Genomic DNA, 27,149 nt, shown 5'->3' with positions numbered 1-27,149 from the left:
TATAATCAATTTCATTTGTCATTAAAAATTTTCACGGGCTTTGTACATTTTCAATGACTGCTCAATGCAATTTAAATTATGTTGTATATAAAGCCAAGTTTTTATTCAAAAAGCGCAACAGATACTCTATTTTTTAAATTAGGTAATTAGTATATTAATGAAAGAGAAATATGGGTGCATGCCCTGAGGATAACCTTGCTGCGCGCCATGACAGATTTTTTCTTCTTCGCCACAGAGGTGGTGCGTGGTCGGCATTTGGCGGACGTCCATCAGTGATGTGATGTATCCGACATTTTATTTATACGATTGGATGTCGAGTGAAAAATAAAATTTCGAATGTTATCGTCTGGTTTTTGAACGACGTTTGAAGTTTGTCTGATGAAGTGTCCACTCCCGAGCCAAGATGACGCCGTTCAAAGTTTCCGTAGCAACGGCGACAGATCGGCGTCTATTGTAAGTAACAATTTTGATTGTGATGCGTTTGTTTGTTTACAAAACGGTTTAAGTGTCAGGATAATAAACATCTCTAAGTTGACAATTAATTCATTGTATGAATCCGATCTCGTAACTTCTCCGCTAAAGTAATCAATTGTTTGTTTATTTAGTTTTATGTTTTGTTTATACTAAATAATGACCACTTCAGAGAGTACAATGACTCATTGGAATTTTTCTTCTCCGTGCATCGTGAAGGGTGTAGTTGGGGATTCATTAAAACTGTTGTTTCCGATTTGTTTAATGAATGAGATTATATTCAGAATTCTCCGTGTATTAATCGATTTGCGATTTGGTTTTTTAAGTCGAAATACTAAGGGGGGGGGGACATTTAAAAGCCAGGGGCCACAGCCCGACATTTTTCATGTTTCTTTATATTAAATTCTTTGTGTATAAAACAAGAAAAATTAGATTAGGTGCTCACCCGGTTGGAGCCCTTGTCAACCTACCTGAGGTGGGTGGAGGGAGGCAAGAAGGGAATATTTTATACATCACTATTCCAATTTGGTGAGTAGTAAATATAAAAACAAATATTTTCATATTCTTTATGAATTTTTAGGGGGCATAGGCGGTGATAGACTTGGAAGTCTGGGGGGGCAAGATGATAATAACAATTCATATATACATATACATTAGATCAGTTGACTCCACCTTTGATGCTGGGAGGGGGGGGGGGGCAATGCCCCCCACATCTCCACCCATGTTAGGGGGGGGGGAGAGAATTTTTTTTTAATGTGAAGAACCCTTCGTTTTTTAATCAAACATATTACAGTTGAACCTCTATAATGGAACCGGGACTCTATGTATTTAACTGTATGTCAACCAGAGTCACAACTACGTACTTGGCCAGCCAGAGCAAGAGTGCATTTTGGCGCCTTTCTTGTAATGTTGAAGGAGAGGTTGAAAGATGAGCTTTGTGCTCCCTCTGATTCAGCACCCGAAACACCAGACCTGCACCTTCCCTCTAGTTTCGACCCTGATATCAACATACACTCCTTGTCAGGGGGTGGGGGATGGTTATCCACCCGAGGAGCAAATTTGACAACCCTGACTGTAAGTGGATTAAAAACTACTCATTTATGAAGCCCTGGCAAATCAAGTTAGGACTGTGGCCTGTAGCTGAAGAATCCCTGGCTACGTGGATTTGTGTGACTTATCTCGGAAGCCCCTGCAAATGAAATTTTGGTCGTGACCCAGACCTAAAAAATTACTGGTTGTGTATACAACCCATCTCAGAAATCCCTAGCTGTTAGTAGAGATTTAAACAATCCATCTTGGGAGCCTCTGCCACCACTTGGGTCGCAACCTATAGGTTAAGAACCCATGAACCATCACTTTTTACAGTCAGGGTTGTCAAATTTGCTCCTTGGGTGGATAACCATTTCCCCCCCCCCCCCCATGCTGGGTTTAATTTTAAAGCTAAATTAAAAAACCCGGGTAATTTTGGGGAAAATAGTTTGTTTTCGAAGAAAATGTGTTGCTTTCAAGTTAAAATTTTATTTTAAGGTTAGTTTACGTATTCTAAAAATTGCTGCATAGCGCAGTGTTTAGAATATGTATATTTTAAAGTATTTTTATAAAAGATTTTTTTGGGAGCAAAAATGTAATACTGAATTTTCATTCAAAAAATATTTACATGTTTGCATTACATTTTTATAAGATTATTAATTGTTGTATTATTATTATTAATCCAACAAATCTAATGCACCCAAAATCCTCAATTTCGACCTCCACTCGGAGTCTCCAGAGAACCTCATCTCCACCCAAAAGTCCAAGTACCTATCCCACTCTTTACCAAATTACTTAAAAACAAATCCTATTAAATTTTGGAACTTCCTCAGACCTGAATCTGTTGGACCCACTTCTCTCAAAATCTCAAATAAAAATTTCTGCTCAGTTTTTCAGTTTTGATCTCACTCCACCACAGTACTCATTCGTTGATTCTGTCCATAGCTCAAATCTTGCCCTTTTCACTAAAGAAGGTATTTTAAAGCAGGGTTGTTTGGTTTAAACCACAGTTTTAAAAAAACCATTGGTTGGTTTGAAAATTTTTAACTTTGGTTTTAAAATTTTTTTTCCCAAAATCAAATAAAAGTGGCCTAAATATCTTTTTTTTTTTCTTGAAAATATCATATTGGTTTATTATTAGCCAAAATTTTTCATTTTTACCACATTTTATATTCTTGGGGTACATTCTGATGGTATATCTTTAAATGGCATAAGATGGTATAAGTGGTTTTTCAAAAAGTCTAATAAAAGTGGCCAGAATATATATTTTTCTCATATAAAGTATCTTAGTTAAGGCCCATTTACACGAGGCAAGTGCTTTAGTTGGCAACTAAAGCACTTGCCCCCCTTCACAGCCAGAAGTTGCAAGGGTTAAGTTGCATCCTGTTATTGTCAAAATCGGTCTTCAGCAGCTGTTTTGCTGGTATTGCAATGTGCATCTTGATAGAAGTCGTTCTATCCACACAGTGATGCTGTGGAAGTGCCGAAATGATGTGTCGTTGCACAAAATAGATTATACTGCTGGCCGAGTACAGCATCATCTACTTGCACTATTTTCTTTTGCCAAAGAAATTTCCATTGCTTCAGGAGTATCCATGTAAAATTTCAAGTCATTCTGACCAGTAGTTGTATATATTGTAGTTTTGGAATCAAAACTTGAATTATAATTACTTTGCATATAGCTGATTATTTTTCATAAATTTGTTACTACTATACAGTAGAACCTTGATTAACTGGGCTTAACGGTGAAAGTATTAAAAAAAACTTGAATATTAAGACTGGGTGATATATAGTATGAGATGATATAGTCTTATGGGAGAGAAAATGAAAATGTCTGAGGTAATGTAATTACTAATACACTAGTCTTTGTCCTTTAAGGACAGCTGGTGTCTTTATTGGATTATAGGACCATCTGCCCCTAGCATGATGGTGTCACTACTGTTGCCCTTCTTTGTGAAGGGAAAATAAAACCCTGTGAGATAATACACCACTACATTTAGATGTGTGATGCAATCCTTATTCATGAATTTGCTTAAGATAGAGCATCAGAATATAGCCAAAGGTTAGAAAATGTGGTGAGAATGAGACATTCTGGTTTCTGTATATCACTTTAAATAAAGGCCTGTTTACACGAGACAAGTGCTTTAGTTGGTAACTTAATTTTAACTTACCGATTCTTCTTGAAAGTATCCACACGATAAGTGGTAAGTAGACGCTCATTGGATAATTTTTACGGAGGTGAGCCCATGCACGCTTCAGTCTACTCAAATCCACGGAGAGAGAGAGAGAGAGATACACAACGCGCGGGAGAATAATAGTAATAATTTTTTATTTATCTGGCATTTAGAGGGGTGTTTTTTTAAAGCTCATAGCTTTCGTAACGATGGATGAAGATGACCAGGTAGAACTTAGGAGTACTGTGATCAGAGCCACATTATATGATATTTTTTTAAAGAATATAAATTTATTCACTTTCACTTACCCAAGAGGGAAAAAAAGAATACACAACATATAAACTTGTGTAAGTCATCGTGAAGAAATATAAGATTTCTCTATTTCTCCTCTAAGTTGTAAAACTGTCTTGAGGTTAGATATTAGATTTATGAAAACATGAAAGATACAAGAATGGGATAAAAATTTGTGGCATGAAAATTAGAAAAAAGCAATAGATATGCTACTGAATGAAATTAAACGTATGTAATAGGTAATTATCAAGCACTAATAATCAAGCGCAGCTGTGCCTTTTAACATTCGATAACACATAACTAATTTAGCTGCTCTATCTGTGCCAAGATGATTTCTAAGATAATTTCTAGATGAAATTTGAAAATATTCTTTCAATTGATCCATAATTTGAGGGACATGAAAATAAAAACACTGTGTTAAAGACAGTCTCTTGATAAGCCTTCTGTCAGTGTTTTTCATATTGCTGTCCCCCATGTGATAGAATTGTAAATATAGCTTGAATTTATTCGATGAAATATTACCTCCTAGCCTCATAAGAAGAGCAGCAATTTAAATTTAACAAAAACTTTGGGTCTTGAAGTCTTTTATCATCATATAAGCATAATCAGTGTTTGTGAAACTGTTTTATTAGTCATGAGTAGGTGCTACATATTGGCCTCATTTTCTTCAGATATTTTACTTTATTTATAATTAGTTTTTAAAAATGGGGAATGTAAAATAGAAAGATCACTTTTTTAAATTTAAAGAGAAAAAGTTTCAAAAGTCAAAATAGAACAATTTGCATCAAATAAACACTACACCATTGATATATATTCACATCACTATATTGCTATCTAATAAAAATAATATTTATGTTTAGTTTCACAATAATGCAATGATTATAACGGTGACTATGCATATTTGGTACCTTCAATATAATGTATTTTTTAAAGAAAAGTGTTTGGAGAGAGATTTGGCAGGGTTTTGGGCAATCACTGTCCTAAATACAGTACCTGCTTCATAATCATACATGAAAAATAAGATGTGAAGTAAAAATAACATTTACAACAAACTAAAAAATTGAAAAAAGTGTTTATTTAAACAGTTATAAGAGTAATATTAATTTACTATCAGATTTCCAGCTTAAAACCATAAATTTGGTGAAACAATTAACATAGAAAAATACCAAATGACACATTTTTGAAATATTTTAAATTTAATTTTCTGCTGGTATTTTTTTTAAAATATATATCATGGAAAAAAAAACCAAAGGTTTCCACATAACATTTTGAAACTTGGAGGTTTTGGACAGTTTTTCCCACGTGTCCTGTTCAAAACCCCAACCCTAATATAATATACTAGTATATTAGCTAGTTAGCTATAATACCCGGCGCTGCCCGGGTTTTCTTCAATGAGGCTTTTTTGGATCACGTGATATCTCCCTCTCTTTTTCTTGAGGGACATACAAACCGTGTCCAAGTTAACCAATATGGCGACCTGCGCGATTCATGAAATAAACAAATATAGATTTACACAGAAACGTAGAAATGAATATATATTTTTCTTTTTTTAAGGGGCGCTAGGTATTTCGACCCCCCCCCCCCCCAGAACTTCAAGTTATCCATCTGTCTGTTCCAGCTTCCGAAAATTCTTAGTTAAAGCTGTGGAATTTTTTCGATGCACTTTTCACGGGCTCATAACTAATTTTAAAATATCCTAACCCACATGAATTTTTGCAAATAAATACCAAAAGAGACAATATGGAGACATTAATTTTCATACTTGAGAAGATATAAATGAAATCAATGATATTGCTCGAATATCCAACTCAAAAGTATAGGTTTGGCTAATTACTTCATATTTAATCTCCTGGCCTTCGTATATCTCTAAGCGAACTGAATATTTCAAAAATCGAGAATTCAATACAATTTTTAAAATTATTGATGGGGCGGAAAATCCCACTAATTTCCGCATTTCTACAGTAAGATCGACAATTTTAGCACTGATTTCTATGAGGATCACCCTTTTCCTGACTCTCAAAGCGATGCTGGTGATGATTATGATGTCTATTCAAAAAGCCTCATTACTGAGAGTATATTGAAAATGTGGCAAACCATTATAAAGGTATAAACTATTATACATATACTAACAGGATTAAAGAAGTGACAAACCGTTGTAAAGGCATATACACGTCTGAAACGAATTGCTACGGAACCACGGTAACCAAAGTAAACGTTCGGAAAGTGATTGTTGAGGCCCAAAAACCATTGTTGCCGGACAGTTTTTTGCCCATTTGGGGCATTTGCCCTGGTCTGGCGAAATTTTAAAGTAGCCTATCGTTCAAGTCGGGTCCCATTTGGTATATATGCAAAATTTGGCGACGATCGATCTAAAATTGTAGATTTGTATAGAGAACATACACACAGACACACAGAAAATCAATTTTATATATATAGATATAATATAAAGTTTAATATTTGATTATAGAAGCTACCTCTTCATCAAATAACAAAGTTTTCACTTATAGTTATAAATAGGAGGTTTTGGACAGTACGATAAAAACCACGGTATTTACAGTGGGTTTTACCGTACTGTACAAAACCTTGCCAGCCCTGCTTCCAACTGTGCTTTCACGATTTCTTCTCTCTCCAATCTGGCATTGAAGTCACCCATTACTATTTTGATATGATGGTTTCCTTTGCTATGCAGCTCATCTAATTCTTCATGAAAGTCTTCTACTTCTTCCTCAGAAGCTTGTTGTTGGTGCATAGACTTGTATAATCTGTATCCGGTATCTGCTTGATATTTGCATAACCAGCTTTGCAACTCTATCAGATGTACTATCTAACTCAAGGATGTGATTTTTCCACTTTTTATGAATGAGAAATACTCCACTGGTTCTTCCATTATCTGTTCCTCTGTAGTAAAATACATGTCCACTGGCAAGTTCAATTTTCTCCTCTACTTGTTGTAGATGTATGTACATTTTTTTAAGCTGCTCCGGTAGCTTATATTCTTGTTTCTGGTATTATGGCCAGAGGCTCTGTCTATTTTCTCAAAGTTTCCGCTGTCAAGGTATGACTCAAAAGCATGATGTCATAGGAATTTTTACTGTGTTAAATTTTGATGTCTTAACTAAAGTCTATGCTGCTGCCCGGGTGCACCCTTGCTTGTGTGTTCCCTTGGAATAATATCTTTCTCGATCAGCAGCCAGATGTTCAGTCGGTTGTTCAAAAACTATAAAATATCTTCTTTCAAACACTCATGTTAATGCATGGCCATCTGAATAATGTAAACTTTTTGTCTATTGTAGGTTTCATTATAGTCTGTAAACTCATCTTATCGTGACCATGTCGCTTTGGACAGGAGATATCCATGTGGGAACAGGCATCACTCTACCCAGATGCAAGCCCAACATGGAAACAGAGTCTGTGAAGTCCTGTAACAGTGAACAGTCATCTCGTTCTCGCCGAAGTAGAGCTCATAGCACACATGGTTCAAATGGGCATCAAAGTCATCGCAACCAGCGATCAAGGCACTCACACCGGTCGCAGCGGTCAGACAGGGTGTATCATTCTTCGGTCGGTAACAAGTACAGCAATGGTAATGATGGACGCCAAGATGGTGAAGTGATAGAAGTTCAGATTCTTTCCCAGGATGATAACTGGGGTGACAATACAACAGCGGTGACTGGAAACACCAGCGATCACTCTGTGTCATTCGAAGATGTTTCAAAATTTGGTAGTGAGGAAGGCGGCGTCAAATTTTATTGTCATATGTGGGTTGGAACTGTTGTCGCAACTGTGCTGTCTCTGTGTGCCTTTGCTTCGCCTGTTATAATGGTGGCTTTACCGAAAATCGAGGCACTGCACTGGGAAGTCAAGGAATGTGGTCCAGAATGTGATGGATTGCTGATAAGTCTATCGTTCAAATTACTGATATTGCTCATCGCAGCCTGGGCTTTATTTTTGCGAAGACCAACAGTAACTCTTCCGAGAATATTTATTTTTCGGGCAGTAGTCCTTGCCTTAGTTATTGTTTTCACATTTGCGTTTTGGCTGTTTTATGCTGTGAGAATCATCGAAAAACAACACGATGATTACCATAGCATTGTACAGTTTGCCGTTTCACATGTGGATACATTGCTCTTCATCCATTACGTCACAGTCATCCTGGTTGAGATCCGTCAATTACAGGCTCAGTACTTTGTCAAGGTGGTGAGGTCACCTGATGGTGAGTCGCATTGCTATGCCATGGGCCAATTGAGCATCCAGCGTGCAGCTGCTTGGGTGCTAGAGCAATACTACAAGGACTTCTCGATTTACAATCCTTACCTTGAGACTATACCAACAAAATCACGGAAGCCTTCCTCTGGTTTCAAGGTCTACGAAGTAGATGGTGTTGGAAACAACTCGTTGAATTGTCCATCCCGAACGCCATTGAGCAGCGAGATGCATCGCAGAGATTCCAGTCACAACGAACGGTTCTATGAAGAGCATGAATACGAAAGACGAGTGAAAAAACGGAGGGCTCGGCTTATCTCTGCTGCTGAAGAGTCATTTACGCACATCAAAAGGCTTCAAGATGAGCAAGGTGAATATTATTTGCTTTTATTCTGTTTGTCTTTCCCGATTGGCACAAATTTTCTTTTCCTTTCAGTGAGCGGGGATGACAAGTTTTTACTATGATTGGGGAACCCCTTCCTAGTTAAAATAGTTTTTGTTATATTTCTGCTAGTAGCAAAAAATGTCTATAATATAAAATTTGAACTCACAATCCAGGCCAGATCTTGAATCTTGATCTTGAACATAATGTTTTAAACTGGATTTCTTTCTTCCTTTAATTGCCATCATGTTTTTCAAGCAGAAGAAATTATTTGAGTAGTTAAATAGAAAGCATCGCTGCCAAACCACTTGCCTGTTTGCATTTCATGTCTTTTCTAAACGTGACACACGAGTATGAATGACAAAGCAAGAGTGAGAAACAGACCTGAAAAGTTAGGGAAATGAAAATTGGTCAGGGAAAATAATCTGCAAAAGCTAAGGATGCATATACAGTAGGATCCTGATTATCCAAGCTAATGGAGACCGGACCTACCTCAGAGAATATGGATCTTTCTGAATTTAGAGGTAAAATGAAATAAAGCCATAACAAATGAGATAACTTGCTGAGAAGCCACCTAGTCAGTTCCATTATCCTCCCCACAATGAGTGATATCACCCATTTTGGGAAACACTGGTCTACCTTCACAACCAGTAAAGATCTCCTATTTTCTGTGTCACGACCAAAGCAATTTAATGCAACTAATTTTTTGAATCAGTTTATGGAAATTACTTTGATAACCCAAAACTTGGTTAATCGGGTTATCACTATATTTCAGTGGTTCTCAAACTGTGCGCCCTGGTTGTCGGAGATGCCACAGATGGAGGCACTGACAAAGATTTTCCTTGGAGATTCTTTGTTAAACTGCTCTGGGGAGATAATAATCGATTAGGGAAAGGGGGTGCCACAGATGGAAAAGGCTTAAGAGTTCCTGCTATATTTGATAAAAGTTGGTGGGGAGGGAACAAATGTCACGAGCATTTGGAAGATTAATATATTGTGAGTTATATTTTTTTCTTTTTTTGGAGTTTTGGTCAGGGAAAAATAATCAAGCAGATTTTGCTGGGCAGGAGCAATCAAGTTAGTGTTTATAGTCGAAGTTGTAAATGGGTCTTTCTCATGAAACTGGACAAAAAATAAAGAATAAATATCAACCAAAAAATTTTTGGGGACACTTCTGTGCCTGCTAATAAATTAAATAGTCGGCAGTGAAGTTTGTTAAAAATTCATAATGAAAAAAATGAATTTGAATTTAACCATGTTAAGAGATAGGCATATCCGACGAGGCATTTTGCCTGTTTACATTTAACTAGATATTTATGCTTGACAGTGGCAACATGTTCCGTCTATTTCAGTAGCTTATTTTCAACTTGGACAGGTACTGATAGTCTGAATAATTTTTTTTGTCAATTACATTTTTATTTCTTTTTTTTATTTGTGTTTCTCGCTGCTTTTTTGTCAAGTTCATGGGAGACAACATATTTATAATTTGTCTTTGTTTTGTTGGAGCACAAGTTACATTCTCCAAGCAAAGTTCTCTAGATGAAAAACATTGCTGCAGCTTGATGTTGCAACAAAGGAATCTGTTTGTTTTTTCCCCCTTAACTATCGAACCTTGCTTCTGGTTACCTAATGCCACGAGAAGGACATTTTTACACTTTGAAAGCATGTGCTTTTCAGAAATAATAGATGTCTTTGAACTGAAACATGCAATAAAGTGAAAACTATCAATTATATACAGGGTAATTATAATTTAAGTTCCCGTTTTTTCTGGATAATTATTCTCAGAAACTGCTTATCCAAATGCAGCCAAATTTTTAGGAGACCTTTTGAGACAGATTTATGAAATAATAAGAAAAATTCAATTTTTGACCATGTGGCGAAAAAGTGGTGCTTTTTTATTGCATTTTACATTTTCCTCATGGTCCATATAGCGTGTATACCAAGTTTAAATGAAATATGTCTACTACAACAGGCTCTACATAAGTCTGAGTAGTTTCAGTATACTGACACTGCTCAGACCAATGTATCAGTATACTGACACTACTCAAAATTGTATAGTGCTCGTTCTGGAGAACATATTCTGTTGAAACTTGGTACACACACTATAGTCCATGGAAAAAAGGAAAATTCCATAAAAAGTGTCACTTTTTCACCTGGTGGTTGAAAATTTAGCATTTTATTTTAAATTTCATAAGCCTCTCTTTCCATTGTCTCATTAAGATCATTTGATCATTTTTGTCACACCACGGTCATTTTCTGCACACGAGGGCGAATTAGACTGGAACCTACAACAATTTATTGCCGATTCCGAACAGCAGGCTTGTTTTTTATACTCATCGAGAGGTTGGTGCACTAACCCCTCAATGGGGGGATTCCTTAGTAATTTTTTCTGTAGTCATGTTGCCGTTTTTGTTGTACCCCTGTATCAGGAAAGTTTTCTGACAAGGACGAACCAGGTATCAAACTCGCGACACCTCTAAACATCCTTTGGTACTTTAGGTGAGTATTTTATGGACATGGGCTATCGCTCCCCTCATTAAGATATAAAAATTTGGCTATACTTTGATAAGCAGGTTTTGAGAAAAATTACTCTGAGTAAAAAAAGGGGAACTGTAATTATAATCACCCTGTATTTCTTACAAAAAAAATAGCCAGGAGAAGGGCATTTTATGAAAACATTTGCCTCTTTTTTCTGAATAAATCGAATTTGTGAATTAATTTACAATTATAACTGATTTAAAAGGAGGTTCAAGTAATGGCTACATTCTTAACCTTCTCAACACAAAATTTCATAGGCTGCAACTGGTGTTGTAGGACTTGTACCAGGGTTGGGTTTTTGACATGACAAGTGTCAAAAACAGGTTTAAACTATTGAAAACCGTCAAAAACCTAAACGAATGCTTTTTGATAATGTTTGAACACAATAGGTATATAACATGATGAAAAACTTTCATTTTGTATATTTACTATATACAAATGTATGTGTTATTTTTAAACATTAATTTATTGCAATAATTAAAACAAGATATTAATTATAATTTGCAATTTTGAACATATAAAATATAATTTTGTTGTTCATTTTATCTAAGCTACCGATTACCCGTGTTCAATTTGCTAAGTGAATATAGCTGCTTATTTAAAATATGTTTGATAGGGGCATCACAGAGTTAGGTTTTAGACTTGAGAAACTATAAATCAGTATTAAAACAGTAAAAACTTATTGTCAATGTTGTAAAATAGTTTTTTAACCTGATAGATATGCTAAATCAGCTGGGGTTATCAGCCACCTCGTTGGGCATTTTGCCTGTTGTGGCGCTGTATTTGTATTTGTATAAATAAAAAACCCTTTTAATGTAGATTAAAGGGTTTTATATTCGGAATTATAATTACTGAGAATCTATTTTGATATTTTAAATTTTCTGGATCTGCCCAAAATTTTATTTCGTGTAAAAATTCTCACACAGAATCTGTTAATACACTAATTAAACTCTTATTTTCATCTAAAACATTTTGGAGCTCAGGGTGTATAAATTTACAGAGTTTTAAAGAGTATTTTCAACCAAAGCAAAGCCAATGGGACTTGATACCCAAAGCATTTGTTTTGCACATTTAAAATTAAATACAGCTTCAATTGGAAAACCATTACATTATAAATGCTAGTAAATATACCATATCATAATGCAGAAGCAAGAATAACTAAGTTTAACTAAGGATAAGTAACAGGAGTTTCTTAAGTGTCATGTACAAGCTAGCATTGCCAAATTAAATGATATTTTAGTTCTACATATACAATTTAGTATTTTGATCGCTAGATATATATCAATGTTATGCACAATAAGAGTATCGCAGTGATTTATCTAGAACAGAAATCAACATTACATATGTGATGTAATGAACTTTTTTAAACACTTATCTGTTGTAAAAAGAGTACACCAGATGGTTTATATCAAAGCACATACACACACACACACATAAGCAGTTGAAGAAATTTTGGAAGGTCAAGAATCATCTTAATCAGAGAATGTCAAATCATTCCATAGTTTTCCTTCCAGTGTTTCTGCTATGCTTTATTCAAATTGTATATTTTATAAGGAAAAAACACCATTTATATTTTTTTCAAAATAATTCTGTAGAGAGTAGAAAATTATTTTAGAATCATATTAAATATTTATTCCTGTATAATATAGTCACTTTAAACATTACATGCAATTAACATGTGCATTTCCAATGGGAATTTTTTATATTGAAAAGCAATATTTGAGGTTTTTGACGTGACAGTTCAAACCATCAAAAACCCGCCAACCCTGACTTGTACCAATGTTGTCCAAATGTCACAAATGGGGGAAAAAAAAAACTGAAGATTTTTATTTGGTTATAAACTTTTGATAAAAAGAAATATTTAAAATTATAAAAGAAGATTTTATATATATATATATATATATATATATATATATATATATATATTCATATTCTGGTTCTAAAAATATTTATTATTGAAAAAAATAATATATTTTTCTTTTGAGATGGAAAGATATTTTAAAATTAAAAAAAAAAAAAATGGGCTGTTGACACAGCCAGGAGAAAAACATTTCCTTAACAAATGAAAATTCTTTCAGCAAATTTTAAAAATCTATTGATGAAAAAAGTTAAAAACAGGGTGGCAACTTTTCAGAAACTGGAATGTAAATAAAAAGTGATGGAAAAAAGTTCTGTGTCAAATATATTAAATGCAAATTGCTGGGGACACAATTTAGGCCAATTTCATGAGAATGACCCAAATGTGTTTCTTCAGATTTAAAGGGTGTCTGGTTCATATATCCCTAATTTAAACTTGTGAGTTAAAATCAGTAGTGTTACTATTACAAAGTGTAGCAAATATTTAAAATTATTAATATTTTAAATATATTATGTATAAATTATGTATACTTTAGTTTTTGTGTGCAGAAAAATAGAAAAACAACATTACCAAAGAAGACTGCTTTAGGGACATTTGAATTGGACACCCGGTATGATTCCGTGCTTAAAGTACTTATATGTGTTGTTCTGCAGAATAAAAATGTCATGCTGCTCTTTTATGATATTATTTTCAGGACCCGCTATCCCGATGGATCCATCTGAAGCTGCCCAAGCCATTTTTCCCTCCATGGCCAAGCCTTTACAAAAGTATTTGCGCATAACCAGACAGCAGCCTCGCCATACTATGCAATCCATACTCGAGCATTTGGCTCTCTGCCTAAGGTTCGACCTTAGTCCGAAAGCATTTCTCGAGAAATACCTTATGCATTGTCCCGTCTTACAGAACGATCAAGAGCATAAGCACAGCCAAACCTGGGCGCTGGTCTGCGACACTCTCCTGTCCAGAGCCGTGGAACCTGGGTGCATGTTTTTATTGCGTCAGAATGACGTGTCGCTTCTTGTGTCTGTGCATCGTCTACCTCACTTCAGTATCACAGAGGAGGTCATAGACCCTAAGAGCAATAAGTTTGTACTGCGTCTCAATTCTGAAACATCTGTGTAAATTTCACATCTGTGTATATGCAAATTTTTGTAGTTTTTTTTAAAGATCTTGGAGTTACGGTTATCAGTTTCGATTATGAAATGAAATCTCAATAGAATATTTTTATTTTTGGGAATCTGACAAAAGTGGTTCAAATTTAGCTTTTGAGAATTGTTGGAAGTGTTGAGTATCGTGATTTCTTGAGCTTAATTTCATTGATTTTTTTCCTATTGCTATGATTTGTCAATCAAGTAGTAGCCTTATATGCGCATGTGCTAAAGAGTCTAGCAAAGAGACGTGAATCGCATAGTAATACCATATCAAACATATATGCTGTCCTTCAGTTTCATAACATACTAGGCCAATGCTTCTGATTTACCCTGAAGTTGTTCGATTTTGTGGCCTTAAAATATTTTGACCGGAAACTAAATTCTTTTGCCAATTACTGCTAAAATCACTGATGGCAGGAATTAAAGCTGTACTGCGAATCAGTAAACAGTAGATTGAAATGAATTCCACGAAAAAAAAACTTTTAACAACAACAAATAGGTGAGATGAAAAATATTCATATTTATCGTCATAATTATCATAACGTAATTTGCAATTTGACAAAAAAACTTTAATCTTTGGTTTCAGTGTCAAACAAAAGTTCAAGTAGGCTTCGTCATAAAACAGGAGATCTTTATAAAAAAAAGTTTGTGGTCAAAATTACAGGAAAATACGACAAAGTCCGGGAAAACGGATCATATGGTCATATTATGCAATTTCAAAAAAGTTCCAATTTTTACCTTTTATTTGTATGATATGTTTTCTTCAGCAGCGTGACAAACTACAGATCTTTCAAGTTTGGGAATTGACATCTATGTGATACCAATTACTGTAGGAATGTAGAAGTGTAGAACTATCATAGGACGTAAGAGATGTGACCAAGACTGTTTTCACTTCTAACTTCTATCTGCTCATTTATCTTCTTTTTTATGGGGGGATCACTTTTCCAAGATCATAATCATTGCACCCATGTGCTTCATTGTTATATGTCAACATCCTTTCTCTGCCATTTCAGTGATTTTTATTTTTTTCTCTGTATGCCCTTACTGCGAGGCTAGACTCTTCAGTATATGCGCACCATTAGTTTGAGATTTGTCAGGATTATTCATGATAATTGAATGTAAAAGGTGATCTTAATTGATGAAGCTGAAGTTTTCTTTGATCGGTGAAGTGAATAATTTTTTTATTATTATTATTGGTAGGTATATATATTGTTGATGGAACTTCTCATTTTTTTTCCAGTCGCATCTCGTTATGAGCCATGTGGTCGTTTCTTACTTGTAAAGGATTCCAAAGCTTTTTTTAGCATTAGAGGTTGTTTTTATATGATTTACACATGTTTTTGTCTTTTTGTTCGCTTATAGTATTATTTAAATACAAGTAATGGTTTCAGATTTCATCTCATTAAAGCTGCATACGCATACCTAGAAAAACCAGTTATATGCATATTTGTTATGTTTTCATGAAAATCGCTTTCACTATAAACTGTCTAAGGAAAACAAACAGCGGTATAGTTCCCATTGCAAGGAAGGTTCGCAAAAATCTGGAAATGCATAGACCTACCCTTACAGGGTCCAAACTAGACTTCAAGAATCAACAGATTGGTGTAAACAATCCAAAAAGGATTCGGTTCGACACTTGCCACACTGTAGAAATCAAATTCAGAAAATGTTCCGTAATGTATATGAAGTCTTTTGATGCAGATTTTTTTTCCTCAACTTAATTGAATTATTTGCATGTGGAATGTGTTGATATAAGACACTGACGGTCTACTGGCAGGTAATTGGTTGGTGCAGGGGTTTCAAACTGTTAAATATGCTCCCCTTGGGATACATCAAAGTTTCATAAAAGCAGAGGAATTTCAGAGCATTTGTAACCACTAAGTTGTTTTTTTTTAAAATTAGCCTGATATAAAAAATTGGGTCTGGGGTAGGGGTGTTTGCTCTTAGGAAGCTCAGTCATAACATATTCAGATTTGGGGCTCTCAGGGGATTCACTAAGGGAAAAGTTTAAAAATCCTTGGGTCTGTGCATAAACCTTTGGTTTAGAAATATCCCATTTACAGATATAGGGAGTTCTTGAAAGCTCTTATTTCCCTTATTTAAGCAATGACAGGCCGAGGTGTTTTGTATAAAGTTTATTTCTCTCAATAAATCTTTTTATATATATTTTCCCTCCCATGCAGGTTGCAATTACTGAAAATCGAAAGAAAATCTACTTTATTTACTTAAAACATGCAACATTCTACATTGGGTTTAATGATATAGATTTTTTTCCTGATATAAACCGGTGGAATATAAGTTTTTCTGGTTGATCAAAATACTCGTTCGAATTTGCTTTTAAAATGCAGATAGATCCCAGTATAATTAGCATTAAGCATAGATTCGAATCTATGCTAAAGGAGCCTAAGGTTTGAAATCGCATAAATTATGGAAAACTGATTGTATCTGGCTCTTCAGGATCAGTCTAATTATTCCTTTTGCCTAAAATGACATTTAGTACAAAAGAAGCTACTATCAAAATTATTGTTACCATTTATTTATTATATATTTGATTCATTATTTCATTCTTCTTTTCTGGATAGTATGTAGGCATAGGCTTTCCAGCCTCAAACCTGGAATTTTGGTGTGCTGTTCATATTTTCATTTTTTTAATAGGTGGTCAGTCACTTCCCATTCTCAGGCTAGAGCCCTGAAACCCAGGGCCGTCATTTCAACTTTTTCCGGGGGGGGGGGGGGCAAGCACATGTACTCAATATATATACCATTTTTAGTGTATTTTCAAAAGCCAGGGGGACAATGGTCCCCCCGCTCCCTCCTAAATGACGGGCCTGCTGTAACCCCTCTTCCCCCCCCCCCCCGGCCTTCTGTTAGGGCCAAGTTTTGGGGGGAATCATAATTTTTTTTTTTTTTTGCCAAATTTTTTTGTCTTTATTCCTATTTGGTCATGACTATCTTTTTTTTCTTTGTTATAATCTTCATTTTCATATCATTGTGGCAAAGTTTTTGACTGTGTAATCTTGTTTATTGTGATATTTTTATGCCATATATTTTGCTTTCGTTTTTTTTATTCTGGTAGGCTATTGTTTTTTTTTTGTCATCGTTGTCATGCATATCATTTCCATAGTATAGTTGTCTAGTGTTGAAACCATTTTTTATGTGACATTTTCTCCATTATGTATGAAAATCTCTTGCTGACATTGAATTTTATTTTAAAATAATCTGAGTACCGTTGTTTTCAAGTCATCTAAATGTACATTTTTTTTTTACATCCTTTTTTACTTTAAAGCAGTGAATTCCAACCTTTTTGAATAGCTATGCCTTTTTTGGAATCTTTCTATTTTAAAGCCCCTTAAATTTTTTTTTTACCAATTTATTTTTCTAGAAAAGCTGCGAAGCTTCCCTAGAAAGTAGGCATTGAGGCTTAAGGGCTCAGCACGGCACAGGTTGGAAATCACTGCTTTAAAGTTAGGGGTTGTAACAATTCCCTAGTGCTAGGTCGCCACAGCAATGAAAAAAATTTTCATGCACCCTTGAAATGTTCTATGTGTGTAATTAATTAGTAAATTAGAGGTCTGAAAACGACACAAAAAAAAAAAATTTGGATATTCCAATGTTGGTATAGCATACCTGACTTGTAAAGAACAAAATTTTTTGGTCCTGTATGGTAAGATTTCTTATTAGCTCAGGTTTAGCAAACCAGATTTTTGGTCACTTGAAGTTCATTAAAACAGTGTTTCAGTAATTATTAAAACAAATCTTGTATGAAACAATCATAATCAAAGCATTCTCACAGGAATATTGAAAGGTCTAACCCAGGGTTTTCCAATCTTTTGGGTTTTCAGGGCCACATTGGAAAAAGAATAGCTGATTTAAAGCACTTTTAAGGCAAATTTGCTGATTCAATTTGGAAAAAATTAACAAAGCTCTTTCCTCCCCTCTTTAGTGAAATAAATACTTGAAATCTACTCAAAAGACTATCATACGTTGAAGTTTTTGGCTACTGTGGTGACCTGGCACTGCCAGGCCTTGGTGAATAATGTCAAGTCGATTTCAGTTATGTTGAATACGTTGTGAAATCTTCAAATGTCAGTGTGCTACCAGTACAAACATTTCGTTTATTTTAGGCATAAATAGTTTAGTTTGCATTCTAGAGCATTTACTTACCATGACAATGGGGATCAGTATTGTGAATGTTGTTTTGAAGTCCAGGCAGCTAAAACTGCAGCTTTTCTAAATAACTTAAAAGCCAAACTTAACATGTGATGTCTGTTGTTTGATTCAAAAACGTGACGTTCAAATTAGGGGAAAACACTAATTGGGGTATTGTTTGTTTTGAAAAGAAACCTGTGTACCTATATAGATAATATCTTGTTTGAATTGTAAGTCAGGACTTCTGCATCCTATAGCGAGAGCCCTAAAGCATGTGATTTTTAGCTGACTCTCAGGTCTTCTATAGCAGCCCCTTATATTTTCTTATAATGTAATGTAAAAAATATATATATATTAATATACTTTAATATGAATTCATATGTATGAAATTGATCGCCAGGCTATAGTCCGAATGTGGTCAAAGCATTTGAAGTTACTGTCAAGTATCAGAACTTTTTTTTCTTGGTGCTTTGCGAGTTTTGGTATTGATTAGTATTTTGCCGAAGCTTTCTGTTTCTAGTATTTTTTTTTAATTAACTTATTTGTTTCAATACATGAACAAGTTTTATTAGAGGTTTTAGTCATGCATTTATTTTATATTTTTACAGTTTCGTCAGATTTCTGTGTTTTACACCTGCTATGTCTGTGAATTTATTTCAGACCTTTTCTGTTCGCTTAAAAAAGTGTGTTGATATTAGCTGTGTAAATAGTGTGGATGTTAGCGTATTTAATTATTTTGTGTGTAAAAAATTTGCCATTAGTGCATATATATATACTCGTATATTCTGGCAGCCTATTCTTACAGTATATGCTATTTTTTTCCAGATACTGATGATAGCAGCCATTTGTAAAATGTGATGTATTTATTGAGTGTAATATGTGCGTATACTCTGTGGTTTGAAGCATGTACATTTGAAAAGCATAATATTATATTGGCGGGGGGGGGGGGGAATAATGTGAAACATCGAAAAGGGAGAATCTCTTTGTGATATGCCATGAATAATTCTCTAAATGTGTTGATGTGGGTTTTCCTTGAAGTCATTTTTTTATTGGTCGTAGATATTCATATTCCTCATATGTGAATAAAGTATGTTTAGGTAAATTTGAATTTGAGCAGCGTTTCTCAACCGAGGCTCACAGAACCTAAGAGTAGCCAGTTTTTGACATTTTTAATCTCTTAGCAAGCCTGGGATACTTTCTAAAATTCCTCTCGAATTCGATTTTTTTTTTTTTTTTTAGTTCTTTGTCATTTCAATCTTTTTGATTGATTCCATCGACTGGATGAAAATTGCTGCTCTAAAAGCAGAGGCTGACTTTTGGTTGTGCGACCCGTGCGGCCGCACGGACCACCGCTCTAAGAGAGGTTCTAATTTGAATTGAAAGGGTGATTACTTTGGGGGGAATAAAATATGATAAATAAAATACAAAGGGTAAATAAAAGCTTTGTCGATCACTCTGGACAGGGGGGAGTGTCAAAAATGGGAGCCACGCTGGTTTTTTTCTTGAGCAGCCTCTGTCTAGAGTCATTGTCATTGCACCAGAATAGTGCAGTGGTAAGGTGTTCGTCTTCCACCAAAAAATTAAGGTTATTTTCAGGATCCAGGGGTTTGATTCATGGAAAGAACATAGAAAAGAGTTCTTTAACAACCGAGCCTGGGACAACCACTGATGCATGGCGCCTCATTTCCCACCCAGCTCCATTGGTAGGAAATAGTTGTATAGCAATATGACCCAAAGCTGCTTGAAAGTAGCGTATATGGTAGCGCACTTGCCCAATTTGCAAGTTGACCTGGATTCGATTCCCTACAGACTAGACCCTCTGACTAGATTACTTTTTCTTTTTAAATTCACCTGGCATAATATCCAGAAAGGGTCTTTCTCCTTGATGTGTAAATCATTGTTATATAACAATTTGTTAGTTAACTCCAATAGCAAACTGGTTAGGGATGTTTATCTGGTTAAGAAACTACTGCCGTGGTCAAACACAACATGGGGGCAAAATGACCCACTTCCCAAGGTATGCTGTAACCCAAACCGAAAAATCTGGGATTTGGCGCCGACAGAATTTCTTAAGAGCCAATTATTTTATTCTTGGAAAACAGTGTATAATCTTTTGCTTTTTGTAATTTTAAACCCATCCTACAGACACTGATATAAGTCCAAACATTTTGTATTATCCTAAGACTCAAATCTAATAACAGTACATAGAAAATTTTTATTGGCCAGAACATATATTTTTTTGCTGCCATGGTGACATGGTTTTTGCCTAGCCTTGAATCGTCCTTTATGTTATACTCAATCTATAACTTTGTTCTTAAACTCACCTTGAAGACCCCTTAGTAACCTCTGGCTGATCCACTAGAATCTACTACTAAACCAACCACACATGCACCTCATCCATATTCCTCTGCGGAACTTCTGAAGAATTGGTGCCTGTCGGAATGTATTTGCATGCATATTGTTGTGAACCCAATGTGAAATTTGTTTCTATGTAATGCTTGTTATAGTGCGGTCATCTGCCACCTCTTTTTCAAACTACGAGTGAAGTGTGATGATTGAATATTTGTATTGGTGTAGGCCTGTTGCTCTCTGTGGCAAGACTTTTTAGCAGGGAGATCGGCTCGCATTCACACCTCGAAGTTGGGAACCACAAGAAAACCAACTTCAGCCGACCACCACCATGACACTGGTGAAGTTCGAACTCATCGTTGTAACCTCTCAATCACCACTGGCCGCGGGACCCTGGGGTTTTAGAATACCATTTCCATACCAACCGTGACCCCGCTCTGTCCCCCCTAGGGGATATAAGCTGTGCCGTCTCAGGAGATGTGAGCCAGGGTGGAAAAATCCAACAACATCCAAAGCCCCATTCACATGTGCAAGATTGGGGGTCGCTTTGGTGGTAATTACCGGTATGACAACTTTTTTCCCCTCATAGGGAAGAAAAAGGTGAAGGAGAAGCTCATGAAAAAAAGCCCATCTTTTTTGGGGGGATTGGAGGTCGACACCGACCTTCTCTCCCATAATCCTTTGCGCCGCGAAAACTGCTATAAGCTCCTTCGTCAACCATCTTGAATCAATCACTTCCGTTCAACCTACGTAACCCGTGACGACTTCCGGAAAGAAGAGGGGGATTACCGGCATGAACTTAATGACATGTGAACGGTTTGTAGCAAAAATCCCCGTTACCGGGAACTTCCAGGGATGTTTTATTGTACATGTGAACGGGGCTCAAGACCAGCAAACCAGGTTTCAGTAAAATATTTCATTGGTATTGAATTAGTTATATTGAGGAAATGATGTTGAAATCTGTTTGGGTTCCATTCAATGGACTCGTAACCCCAGTAAAGGTTCTGGGTTAAATAAAACGTTAGGTAAGCCTGCTTAGAGTGAGTATGGTTGTTGTTTCAAGAATAAATAGGTTGAGAAACACTGCATAAAAGCAAGCAGAGTGTCTTGATGTTCCAAGTGACGTGCATCTTCCCTATACTTATTCATGTTGTTTGTCATGCCCATATTGGAAGGTAATAAAACATAAAAACTTGTATCAGATAATTGCTATTGTTTGTCTATATCTGAGTGCACAAATTATCGTATTCCAATATTATATAACCTTTTCCGAACAAATGGAATGGATGTCTAAACCTTTTTTATTTCGAACAAATTGTGAAAATGGTCATCATCTGAGATATTCATTTGGTTTCTATGTTTTCAGAATTTTCATTCCCCCTTGTGCTGATTTTTTTTCTTTCGAGTCTTGCATCATTATCACTTCACATCTGTGAATAGTGTAACCAGGTAATTGGCGTTACCATGCAGTTTTCAATGAAGGTGTAACACCGATTACTAGAAGTTATCACAGATCAAAGTAAAACTGGAGATGTAAAGAAATGTGATGTATGGATACTTTATTAAGCAGCTAAAAATTTCCAGAAAACTTGGTTTTTATGTATATATTTTTTGCATATTATGAGGGTAAATTTGTGTGTGTGTAAATATGTAAACAATGCCAGAATTTTTGTTTCTTTATATTTTAGCTTGTTTCGATTATTAATTTATTTGAAGTACCATCGAAGAGAAGAAAATTCTTTTTATTAACTTCATCACTCTCTCATTTCATTGTACTAATTTTATTTGTACATGTAAAGACGTATATATATATATATCTGGTGAGAAAGAGAGAAAAAAAGACGAAGAGGACAATCATTTATATAATATGCAATATCGGAGGTTTAATAGGAGATGATTACATTGTAAATTATATGCATATCTATCTTGTTTTTCTTCCCCCCGTGCTTCATCATAACATTGTGATGCTGCGGAAGCTTTTTGTGTCAATAAATTTTCTATATCTTTCAAGTTTTTTTGTTATTATGTTAATTAATGTGGTATGTTCATCGCTTATTTGTTTCTATTTTAATGTTAAATACTTGTGTACTTAGTGCAAGACTGTCTTAACAGCATTGTAGGGGCTTCCCTATCAGACAAGAACTACTAGTCACCTCTATTTAGAATCTTGTGAGATGTACTGTATTGAATATATTTTTGATAATCCAGTTTTGTTGACATGAGGTCCCTATGCATCTGGAATCTGTAAGTTGAGGGTGCTCAACCTCTTTAGGAGAGTACGGACCACTCAATTAAGTGATTTGTAAATATGCTGCTATCCGCTTGAGCAATCTGGAACTGTGCCGCGGGCCCCTTGAGTGGTCTGTAAATGTGCCGTGAGTCACTAAGTGATCTGTAAATGGGCAGTGGGTCATTTTAGTCATCTCTAAATGTACCTCGGGCCGCTTAAGTGCTCTGAAAATGTGCCAATACTCTCTCAAATGATCCGTATACATGTCGCGGGTCACTCAAGTGATGTCGAACTGCACCGCGGATCATCTTAAGTGATAAAATGCCTTGAGATGCTTCAGTGATCTGGAACAGTGTTGAAAGTCTTGTGATCTGAAAATGCGCCATGGACAACGTAAGCATTCTAGAATTGTGCCACACGTTACTCAAATGAAATATAAATCTGCCGCGGGTCATGCAAGTGATCTGAGAATCTGCCGCGGTCACTTAAGTGATCTGTTTATATGGATGGGCGCTTGGTTCATTTTTACAAAATTAATTTTAAGGTCGAGGGGCCACATTTGAGCATGTATGCGCTAAGCCAAGAGTGCTCAACGTTTCAAGAATGCAGGCCACTTTCTCAAAGTTGTGCCAGATGATCGCAGACGGCAAAAGTCGCGCAGCACTTGACGGACGGGCGGTTTTTTTTTTGCTATTAATGAAACCGATTTCTCCGTTAAGTGGTGAGCTGTCGATGCTAATATGTGCCGGTTCGGTGCTTCGAAGACGTTGACTAAGGCAAAGGAGCCGCGTGTGACAAAAGTTTAAGGGCCACTGGCCTAAGTAGTATTCTGTGATGTTCACGTATGGGAGGTGGGGGTTCCTCTGTAACAGCCTTGAATGGAGCTATCAGTTTCCTCTAGGGCAGTGGTTCTCAACTGTGGTAAGCCCACGGCCCAGTTTCATTCATTTTTGTGAGTGGAAGGCCCAGTCAAACACAAGACCAACGGCAAATGAATGAGGAAAAATGAAACGGCTGATCATTCGCGGCCCGGTGGTTGAGAAACACTGCTCTAGGGGACCATCTTGGGCACCTGAGGGAGAATAGCGTTTTCGTCATCTCCCCCGCCTGATGCTATCAAGTGAGCTCGCCTAAAGCAGATTGATGAAGGTAATATGGTTTATTTTAAAGGACTTTCTGTGTTAACATACATAATTTTGCACCCAAAATATCTCGCAATATCCCAAGGCCCCGCTCACACTATTTTGAGATCACTTGTCGTTATTATAACAGAATCCATCGCGTTATATCGAAGAACATTTTTCATGTATTGCAATGCGATGACTAAGGACAGGACCCTCTACCATCACAGGGAATCCCAGGGCCGTCTTGACAGCACCGTAGTCCCTCGGACAAAGTGGCTTTTCTGAGGGCCTCCACCTAGCTGAAAATATCTACTACTACTAAACCAAACATGCACCTCTTTCATATTCCTCTACGGTCCGGCATGTACCGATCATAGGCGGAATAGATTTTAAAGACTGGAAGGTGGGGGGGATGATGATGTGAATTCATATATACTCCTATACATTTGGTCAGTCGGCCCACGATACCGATTCGTTGAAGATTCCACAGAGGAATGTGCATGAGATACGTGTACAGTGTAGGATGTGGGGCCATGTCTGAAGTTCACTTCGTGGATCCCGGGGTTCCGCAGACCAACTTTATTGAAACCCGTCCTCTATATCAGGGGTTTCCAACGTAGAGTTTCTCGCCCTTCGCGGCACCCTTGATACGGCTACATGCACCTCATGCGGGAATGTACGTGTAGTGAAACCTGACGTGAAGTTTTTTTGTTTCTCTGTAATGCTTGTTATGTGTAGTGCTGCCATCTGCCACCAGTTTTTCTAACTATGAGTGAAGTGTTATGATTGAATGATTTATCGTTGTAGGACTGTTGCTCTCTGTGGCGAGACTTTTTAACGGGGAGATCGGCTCGCATTTGCGCCTCGAAGTTGGGAACCACAGGAAACCAACTTCAGCCGACCACCACTGTGGGGTTCGAACCCGGATCCTCGCATCGCGAGTCCGTCACTATGTTGAACATGTTTGTTCAACTCCCGCACCTCTTTTAGTGGCCTCTTTCTCTATTTTGCATCGCTTCTCGAGTATGTGCGGTGTAGAACAAAACAATATAATTGTTTTCATCGCTAGTCTCTATTATGCACTCCCGTACCTATTCGTTGCCTCACTATGTGTCCGTCCTAATTAACTCTTCCGGTCGTTCACATGCTTTCCCACCCTCTAGATCACTGCTTTCGTCCCTTACTCACCAGGTCCTTCTTTTAGTCACTGGCATTCTTTCACATTCTCTAGGATAGTCATCTGAAAATGGTCATCATCATAAGTGGTCTGGATTGTTTGTTTTTTTAACGCGACACAGCTTTGCGAATACCAGCAACAAGAAAGTTTTCTTTTTGAAAACTCTCCGGAATCGGGGATTTTTAAGGGTCCCAGTGTTTGATCATGCGGAACCCCAAAAAAACCCATCACGAAACTTAAGGGTTCCCTGGAACACCAGTTGGAAACCCGTGCTTTATAGAAACACACATCATCACACGTTATGAGGAAGTTGAGGGCCGCACGATGTTAGGTTGTTTTTCTTTGTGATTTCTGTTCCTGAAACGAATCATTAAACAAATTTTCCAACGGTCCATATCGATAACAGATTACCACCGCATCGATAACATGTAAGTATTAGAGATTGTCTTTGATGCATCTACTGGTTATTGATCAAGTTATTCTGCGTGGTTAGCCATGCGAAAATCCTTACAAAAAAAACCGCGTATGGATTCTCCGTGAACTTTTGGAAACCCTGTATTTGAACAAAAATTACACAAAGCTCTCTGGAATTCAAACCGATGTGTGTGTGGTATGTTAAAGGAGCACCCAAAGCTAAAATAACTTATTATATGGTGCAGAAGTTCGGACGCAAATATGGATGATGCATGAAAATATCCCGATGAGCTCGATTGAGCATAACCTTATCTAATAATAAAAAAAGGCGCATACCTACATCGTATTAGGATGCGTACGAACGCGTTTGGTGTAGAGGGAACGGGGAAGAAAAACCATTAATCTTTGAAGAACAATTTCATAAATTTTATTATACCATTTTTTGTCATGAAAAAATCATGTTCGTGGAATTTTTGATCATCGAACACATCTGTCAATAGTAAAATTATTCGTCTTTTCCGTTCGGTTATTTACCGACCGATTGGGTGTGATTTCCTTTGACAACGCGATCCATGTAATCCATAAGGGTGGGGCTGACAGGGATCGACTCCCATCGTTTTCTGATTTTTCACGCTATTAATCCATAACGAAGCCCGTGAAAGTCTGTTCTGGGGGGGGGGGGCGCACAAAATAGCCTAGAGGCCCTGCTGCAGGATGTGGGGGCCATGCCACGGGCAGGCGCGGGCCTGACCGCAGATCCATATCCAGGACGATGTGACGGGAGGGGTGAATTGTGAGTTTGATCGTCCCATATATTACGAGACAGACAAATTTTCCCATATTATTCGTCTCTTAGATGGGCTGTCATTCGTACCGCCCCCGCCCCCCCGGATTCTCGCTTGAGCGGAAGCAGGCATCTTCAGTTGCGTGCGAATGAAGCCAAGGCAGATATCTTCAGATGCGAATGGAATGGGGTGGAGGCAGACATCTTTAGATTCCAATGGAGCGAAAATAGACAGCCTCAGCTGCGAATGAAGCCGAGACAGATATCTTCTGCTCAGGGACGGTCCTGGACATCTTTCAAGCGTAAGCGAATAATATTTTGGTGATAAAAAATCGCTCCTCCCCTTCAGTTGGCACCTTAAAAAATCGGCCTCCTTCTGCGGAGCGTAGTTCGCAAGATTCAAGATTCGGCTCTGCTTCTGTTACGAATAAAGCCGAGGCAGACATCTTCAGTTACGAATGGAGGGCGATGTGTCGGAGAAATGACTTATTGTGTAGATGCATAGGATCATCCCGTATTTTACGGGACAGATAAATTTTCCCTCATATTATTCGATTCTTGGACAGGCGACCCCTCCCCCGTCTGGATCTGTGCTTGACCGTGGTCATATTTCGTTGCTTGCACCTGTAAATAACTTATTTTGAAACTCTGTTTCTGAGCCACTCTTTTCGGTCACTCATATTGTTACGAAAATTATGTAAATAGTCATTATTTATCACGAACCCCACAGTGGTGGTCGGCTGAAGTTGGTTTTCTGTGGTTCCCAACTTCAAGGCGCAAATGCGAGCCGATCTCCCCGTTAAAAAGTCTCGCCACAGAGAGCAA

At 36.8% G+C, this 27,149-nt stretch overlaps 1 protein-coding gene across 1 annotated transcript; it reads left to right on the top strand.

Annotated features, from left to right (window-relative positions):
• The first annotated feature begins 170 nt into the window (after positions 1-170).
• Positions 171-14,655, top strand: Vang (Strabismus domain-containing protein Vang). Its single transcript, XM_089254698.1, has 3 exons — positions 171-453; positions 7,259-8,538; positions 13,641-14,655. The coding sequence occupies exons 2-3, from the start codon at positions 7,296-7,298 to the stop codon at positions 14,066-14,068; spliced, it is 1,671 nt and encodes a 556-aa protein (XP_089110824.1). The 5' UTR covers positions 171-453; positions 7,259-7,295; the 3' UTR covers positions 14,069-14,655.
• Positions 14,656-27,149: the final 12,494 nt, after the last annotated feature.

Source organism: Pholcus phalangioides, unplaced genomic scaffold (assembly GCF_987345545.1).
Source record: "Pholcus phalangioides strain wild (caught in Gottingen) unplaced genomic scaffold, Ppha-v1.0 ptg000042l_1, whole genome shotgun sequence".
In the NCBI taxonomy this organism is placed as follows: domain Eukaryota; kingdom Metazoa; phylum Arthropoda; class Arachnida; order Araneae; family Pholcidae; genus Pholcus; species Pholcus phalangioides.
This window is presented reverse-complemented; position numbering and strand designations above follow the sequence as displayed.